This window comes from Zingiber officinale, chromosome 1A (genome assembly GCF_018446385.1).
Source record: "Zingiber officinale cultivar Zhangliang chromosome 1A, Zo_v1.1, whole genome shotgun sequence".
Taxonomy (NCBI): Eukaryota; Viridiplantae; Streptophyta; class Magnoliopsida; order Zingiberales; family Zingiberaceae; genus Zingiber; species Zingiber officinale.
In genome coordinates, this window is record NC_055987.1 from 7,354,536 (window position 1) to 7,362,462 (window position 7,927).

Below are 7,927 nucleotides of genomic sequence, written 5' to 3' on the forward strand. Positions count from 1 at the left end.
CTTGAGAAGCAACTGGTCGATTTTGTACCGCTGACCGGACAACCAGTTTGCCGCATGAAGGTAGGCCGGATTGCTTCTGAATTTGCCGAGTTCCGGCTGGGTCGGCACAGCGGTCTGCCATTTGGTTCGGAATGCTGGCCGCTCGGGAAGTCGTATATAGAAGAAGAACTCCTTCCAGTGCTTGTTGGAGGTCGGCATATTATCAAAAAATTTGAAGCCTATTCTACTTTGGAAAATAAAAGTGCCCAACTCGGATTGTTTGGGGTAGAAGAAGAAGTGGAATATTTTGGGGTCAAGTGGAATACTGTGCAGCCTAAAGAGGACGACCACCCCGCTCAGCAGCCTAAAGGAATTCGGCACAAGTTGGCCGAGCGGAATGCGGAAATAATTACAAACTTCCAAAATAAATGGATGGGTGGGAAATCTAAGGCCGCCCTGGAATTGGTCCAGAAAAAAATAAATGGTACCGATCGGCGGGTTATGGGGCCGGTCGGTCGGGTCGGCTATAACTATTTCATGGTCGTCCGGGACCCCGTACGTCCGAACGAGACGCCGAGCGCCCTCCTCGTCAAATTTACTCTCCATGGTCATATACCAGGGACCATGAACATCAACAGCGGGTACGGAAGTGCTCGCCATGACTAAAGTACCAAGAAAAAGAAAGAAGGAAGCCGAAAGAAACTCGGAAACGGAGGACAGATAAAAGTTCGCAAGCAAGGGGACGAAAGGAGTTCCCCGCGAAAGGGAAAGGCCGAACGAAAGGAAGGGAGAAGCTTACTAAGGGAAGATGAACGGAGAGGATCACCAGAAAGCCGAAAACCACCAAGAGGCAAGAACTATGACAGCCGGAACGACGCAGCCGTGGGCACCTTCGACGGAGGACGCGCAATTAAACAGAGAATGCAGCGTAAGGGCGAAGACGAAGGCTTTATGCGAACGAGGCTGGTCAGCCTCGTCCGTCGGATGCAGGTCACGAGAGACGAGGTCATCATCTAACCGTCCATTTCAAAACAATCGGCGTCCCATCGTACGGATCATCACCGCCACGCGAGAAGAGCCACGTGGCGCTCTGTCACCAGGCACAATTAATGCGCCCATCCCGCGCATGCTTCGACTTAATGAAAAGGATTTGCGTGATTTTCGAGAAGATTTAAACAAGCAAACATCCACGTTGAGCGCCAAGACATCCAAAACGAAGAGCCGAGCGGCTGAATTTGGCATAAAGGCCGAACGGCTCAAGGGATATGATAAGCGACGGTAAGGCGACGACCGCCCACATAGTCCAGTCGGTCGGACTCACCGCCTCCTTCGACTAGACTTGAAGGGAGGCAAGTGATCCGGAAGAATGGGGACCCACTTCAAGGGTCCCACTGAGGACGGATGGAGGGTCGACTAAGTGGGTAATGGCGCACAAGCGCTTGAGCAGTCCGAGCGAGAGATAACCCACCATAGGCTTGGGTTTCACGCCAAGTGGAGGATCGAATGGCCGAAGGGATCCGCCTTTGAACCGAAGGGCCGAGCGGGTGGTCCGTTCGGCCAGGATAAGGGCGAGAACACAAAGGTTAGCCGAGCGGCCTATTCGTTCGGCTCGGGATATGGGATGTCAGCAAAGGCATGTCTGATGATTATGCCGTACACAAGATTTCACGATAGAGGGTCTTGCCGTCACATCATGGAGAGGTTGATACAGTAGCGGTATGGCCTTATGGATGCCCTTCTGACAGACCCATACCTGGGCATGGTCGAAAGCAGGTGATTGCTTTGATTGACGCGCCCAGGCTCCTTCGAGAGGTCTATATAAGGCCTCCACTTCTTCAACCGAAGGTACGAGAGTCTTCATCCTGCAGCCACTTTCTTCATCTATCCCCTCGCCTGACTTGATCGTCGGAGGGCCGTCGCCGGGACACCCCCGGCTCGGTTTTGTTGCAGGTTGGCCGGAGCACTCGAGGATCCAGCAGGGAGCGCTACATCCCCAGCGTTCGTTGACCCCTGGTTCAGACAGGATCAACATTGATCACACATATTCACATAAATGAAATTTATAAATTTGTCTAGCTTTCCAGTTTTACCCAAAATAAAATGAAGTGACTAATTTGAATGAGTCCCTTGGAACATTGTGAGCATTCCGAAGAAGTCGCTGATCACTTGTCCATTCCAATCCATCAACGTTGTCTCCTTTCGTCCGCACCTTCATACTTCACACCCAAATTATTTGGGGCATTGCTTAGCTGTTCTCTGCATCCTCTTTAGTCTTTTTCTCTTCTTTATTATTACGGTAATATCACAGTTTATTCTTAATTATTACGGTAATATCACAGTTTACAATGTCACTGAAAATCCTTATCAGACTAAAAATGATTCTAAATAAACTAAAATTGATTAATTTCTCATCACAATAGTGAAACAGCTTGGGGTTCAAGGAAGATTTACTTACCAATATGAAGAAGAAGCTTTTCCTGGAGAGCGATTTAGAAATCCTAAAATTAGCAAGAAGGTTAAGTAGAATAATGATGCAATGCAAAATAGAAAGGGCGATCATAACGTTTTGGATTTTATAAAACTCACTGTGCCGTGCAGGTATGCATTCCACCACGTCAATAATTTGATATTGCACCAGTGTTAGGTCTTTGCACAAAAAGACGCTGATGATAATAATAAGCCTTGATGCATATGGGCACTCGCACAGAATGCCAAGCTAACTCCATGTGTAATTACTTACAAACCATCCTCTTTTGAATCTTGGAGTCCCGTCCCTTCCGCACTGTTTGCATCAAGTCTGGAGATTGATCCATGGATTCCCCAGCAGGCTCTTCCTTCCTCGGCAGCTGCATCAACCCTCACTCCTGCTGCCTGGTTCCGCGAGATCAATCCCGGTTTCACCTCCTCGGACAGGAAGAGGAAGAAGATGGAGATCTTGAGAGGAGGCAGAGGATCAACTGGCTCAGTATTCTCAAGAGATTGATGAAGAAAGGCAAGGGCATCTGCTGCTCAAAGCCACTCAGATTTGGCTATGATGAAGAGAGCTACTCAAAGAACTTCGATGATGGCCAGTGGAACAGGTGAGATTGGCTACTGTCAAGCTTATCAACCGGAAATTTGAAAGAAAAACTCTGCATTTGCTGAATTCTCATGCGCTGCAAAGTTCCAAGTCAGATGTAATGTCTTATGGCCATTTGCTTCATGTTTTTGGTTAATATAAGAATTCCCCTGTTTTCGAGTTAACAGACACAACTTTGTTAGATTTTTGGATAAGCAAATGTGAAGAGAAGATATAAATACGTAATCAGCAAAATTATAGCTACAATCTTGTTGTTTTCTGCCCCATATCCTTTGATCACTTCGAATGCGGTCCAACAATAATGACTAGCTGCACGCAATCCAAAGCTTACCTGCATATTACCAAAAAACAAAGAAAAAAAAAAGAAATACGAAATGTAAAGAAGCAAAAGGAAATTAAAAATATATATATAAGATTGGTTAGCCCAATAAAGTACGTGGACGCACTTTGTTGTTCTTGTAAGCAACTACTTTGATTGATATGATTGCTATGCTTGATATGATTGCTACTTGCTAGTTACATGAATCCATGACTAGTTTCAAGAACCATTTGACAGAAATATTATATAGTAACAATACTGGTTTTTGAAAGTCTCACTTCATAAACACACCAAGGTGATTACACTAACTCATCCGGATACATAATATACGAGGAAAGAAAAAAGTTACCATAAAATTGGATGTCTGATCTCTGGATCATTTATGTTACTACTATAGAGGTCTCGGCTCTGAGTTTGCTGATTGTGTTCCCTGTTGCAAATCATGCGATAGATAAGATCAGCATTAGGAGAAAGAAGTTTGTTTTTTGACTAATTACAGTTTCCTAATCTAATTACAATAAATGCAGGCCAAATATTAAAAAATATTAAATGAAAGATGCAACCAATGTAAGCTTAGATGGAAACTAGTTGACTTCATCATCAAATATACACTAATAGTTAAGGGAAACAAGATTATAGCAAAAATATATGTGCGCGCACACAAACATACTACATAGCAATCAAGTATGAGTCCTTGGCAAAAAAAAAATGAACATGTCCTCTGCATAGAACCATGGAATTGCCACAATCTATAGCACTCTCAGCTGCTTGTTCACGAAACCCGTGTCAATAAGCATCTTGTGAAGGAAGTCCACCATGAGAATGAAGAGGCAAACCTCCTTGTCATAGACCTCTTCTGCATTGGTCCAGCGGCCAAGTGGATTAAGACATGTATTGACTAGTTGAAACTTTGATTTGAGAAAATGAGAATGATGGCTCAAGCCTAACAATAAGCGCATCCTAACATAATTTCACAGAGAATAATTTTTTTTAATGAAGACCATCAAGTTCTCTCAATCCTCCTCTCCTCTCTCTACCTACTCTAGTGATATCTTCTTTTCTCTACATCTCTGCTACGTACTCCTCTCTTTTATTTAAGAATTTATCTTGGTTTACCTATCTCTACTCCCTTCTACCTTATTGCTCCTCCCTCTCTGTTGTCCTACCAACGGAAGACAAACGGTAGCAAAATCCTATATTTATTGAATGTCATATCCCATGTTTGATTTTGTTTTAATCTTTTGAATAAAAACTTGTAAATAATAATCCTCAGGATTACTTCATATGATGGTTAATGGATATAAGCTAAATAGGCTAAGCTTGAGTATTAGAGATTGTAATATAACTAAACTTTGCTAGTTAAATGCATCTATGACATTATGGATATAAGCCAACATAATTTCAAAATTTTCAAACACAATTCAATCCCTACATCATCTAAGTCTTATTTATCCTCAACCACGTTCATTTTTTATGTTCAAAATCTAGTTTAGTCAATGAAGATTTTTCTTTTCCAATAAAGCAAAGGGAATATCATTGCCAAGCCTCTATCCCGTGTCAGCATCACTTCACGCATTGAACACTACAACTTTTATTGTTAAAATATACTCATAAGGACCCAAATCAGTCATTCAACCAAAGACAACAATGAATTGATTGGTAACATCATGCATCAAATAAGCATGGTAACGCGTACTGCAATCAAGATTACCAATTACTTGTTTGAGTAAAACCATTACAACCAACTAATGATGAAATCTCTAGTTTCATTATGCAGGTAATTTCTATTTCTCTAGTTTACAAGTAAGAAAAGTAGAACAGGATGAAATGGAAGCCATAGGAAGATAGAGCAATTGCTCAAACAAGTCTCGTGCATTCTATAAAAGAACTCAAAATGTACCTCCATGTGCAGCATCTATGGCTGCTTTCCGTCGAGTCTCTCGATGACAGTGATCAGCCCATGGCTGCCCATCTTCCCGTCTCCATTGGCCACCATCGCCAGGTACAATTGCTGGCACAATGCCGTCCCCGGCAACACCACGTCCTTCACCGCTTCCTCCTTTCCCTCGCTCTCTCCTCCTCTTCTCAATCCCATCCCTAAGTCTTTCACCACGTACTCTGCAAATCCGCCGGGAGCAAAATCCCTCATCGTCATCCTCTTCCCGAAGATTTCCAACGCTCTCGACCCCGCCGCCCCACCACGCACCGCGTCCAAGAACAGAGGGACGTCCAGTCCGGCCCGTTCCGCAAACACCATTGCCTCACTGAGTCCCAGGATGGTGCCACTGATAGCGATCTGGTTAGCGATCTTGCTGCTCTGCCCGCTCCCCGCCGGCCCCATCCACGTAACCGTACCAAGCTTCTCGAACAGCGGCGACAGCCATCGAACTACCCCCTCATTGCCGCCGGCGAGGATAGCCAGCGTGCCATCCCTGGCCCCGACGTCCCCGCCCGAGACCGGCGCGTCCACAGTCCAGCACCCCTTGGCCGCCGCCGCCGCCTCGATCTCGCGCGCGAGGGTCGGATCGCTGCTGGTGCAGTCTACCGCGACTCCACCAGGGGGGAGGCCGGCGAGGGCACCGGTGGCGGGGTGGAGGAGGGTCTCGCGGACATCGGATGGATGGCCGACCATGGTGAATACGACATCAGCACCGCGGGAAGCGTCGGATGGAGAGGGAACGAAGTGGGCGCCGACACTGCGGAGGTGCTCGGCCTTGGAGGGGGTGCGGGCGTACACGGAGACGGAGTAGCCGGCGGTGCAAAGGCGAGCGGCCATGGCGGCGCCCATGACGCCAACGCCGATCCAACCGATCCGAGTCAGACCTGGGTGGATGGGTTGAGGATAAGCTCCGTTCCGTTCCAATTCCATGCCTGACTCCATAGCGACAAAACCTCAGACACCTCGTCGACTAGCCAGGCGACGAGGGAAACGAAGACCCGCAAGGCCACAACGCCAATCTACCATCATCATCCTCGCGAGCTGTACAATTGAACCGGCCGGTTCAATCAATTAACTGGAAAATCTTTTATGTGATGATGAGGCGTGCATGGAGGTTGGTCCGGCGGTAAGAATGGGAGACCCACAGATGGGGTCCCGTCCGAGCGGAACCAGAGATTACCCAGCCAAAGGTTTGGGTTTCCGACGTCAAAGCAGAAGAACTGGAGCCAAGTGGCCGAGCGGAGGTGTCCGCTCGGCCGTGGACAGAATGGCCGAGCGGAGGTGTCCGCTCGGCCGGAATCGTGGCGAGGGAACAGTGGTTAGCCGAGCGGCCTATTCGCTCGGCTCGGGATATGATATGTCAGCAAAGGCATGATGATTAGACTGTACGCAAGATGACACTATTAAAGGTCTCACCATCACGTCACGGACAGGTTGATACAGTAGCAGTATGGTCTTATGGATGCCCTTCTGACAGGCCCACACCTAGGCATGGTCGAAAGCAGGTGATCGCTTCGATTGGTGTGCCCAGGCTCCTTCGAGAGGTCTATATAAGGCCTCCATTTCTTCAACCGAAGGTACACAAGTCTCCATTTTCTCAGCCGCTTTCTTATTCCTTCGCCTGACTTGAGCGTCGGAGGGTCGTCGCCGGGACATCCCCCTCCCGGCTCGGTTTTGTTGCAGGTTCGCCGGAGCATTCGGGGATACAGCAAGGAGCGACACATCCCCAGCGTCCATTGAGCCGTCTGTGGGAACGCGCCTGTATCCGAGCAGAGGCAATGGACGAGGCTGGAAGACTACATACCGTGGCACTCTCACAAGAAGAGTTTGACGCTATAGTCGAGGCGAGGGCAGCCAAGGCAGTGGCGCAGCAAAAGGAGAAAGCACAGGCTGAGCGAGCGCAACAGCAAACAACCTCGGCTTCAGCAGGCCGGGCGGCGCAAGCAGACCGCCCGGAATATGTTTCAACAGGAGGGTTCCCTCAGGCACTCTTCCGCGCTCACGGGGAGCAAGGATCTTCATCCGATGAGCCTCCCGTTCGGGATCATAGGAAGGGCAAAGCTCCCCAAGCGAACGCACCACCCGAGCAGGTTCACCGACAGTTCTCTGAAGCCATACATCGGGATCTGTTACCAAAATACTATACACCACCGCCGATCGGAGCTTACAATGGGACGACTGACCCCGACGATCATTTGGGAAAGTTCGACAGCATCGCCACCTTGCATCAGTACTCCGATGGCGTAAAGTGCCGGGTATTTCTCACCACTCTATCGGAATCTGCACATAGGTGGTTTCGGAGGCTGCCGGACGGCTCTATCACTAGTTTCCAGGAGTTCCGAAAGGCATTTCTTCATCAACTTCAATCGGGATGACTGCTTCGCCTCCATATACCAACTGAAATGGAGTGACGCCCGTTCCCTCCTTTGGTGTCGTACGGAGAGCCCATAGGACGCCCGGCAACTCGTCTACCCAGCTGCCTCCTTCATGGTCGAGCCGAGCCCGTAAAATTCTGAGAATCTCTCGGTTGGTTACCTCGGCTTGACCGTTACTCTGGAGGTATGCCACCGATGTGAAGTGCTGCTCGATGCCATAACTTTCGCACCACTTC

The 7,927-nt window shown here is 48.1% G+C and overlaps 1 protein-coding gene across 2 annotated transcripts; it reads right to left on the reverse strand.

Annotated features, from left to right (window-relative positions):
• Positions 1 to 2,355: 2,355 nt before the first annotated feature.
• LOC122016808 (probable 3-hydroxyisobutyrate dehydrogenase-like 2, mitochondrial) lies at positions 2,356 to 6,370 on the reverse strand. 2 transcript variants are annotated; one of them, XM_042574222.1, is made up of 5 exons: positions 5,278 to 6,370; positions 3,727 to 3,807; positions 3,303 to 3,389; positions 2,566 to 3,207; positions 2,356 to 2,477 (listed from the first exon to the last, which is right to left on the reverse strand). In XM_042574222.1, exon 1 carries the CDS (start codon positions 6,256 to 6,258, stop codon positions 5,293 to 5,295), a length of 966 nt encoding a protein of 321 aa, XP_042430156.1. In that variant the 5' UTR covers positions 6,259 to 6,370; the 3' UTR covers positions 2,356 to 2,477; positions 2,566 to 3,207; positions 3,303 to 3,389; positions 3,727 to 3,807; positions 5,278 to 5,292. The 2 variants fall into 2 exon arrangements, with proteins under 2 accessions (XP_042430156.1, XP_042430148.1); XM_042574214.1 differs by having other exon boundaries at positions 2,566 to 3,389.
• Between the last annotated feature and the right edge of the window lie 1,557 nt (positions 6,371 to 7,927).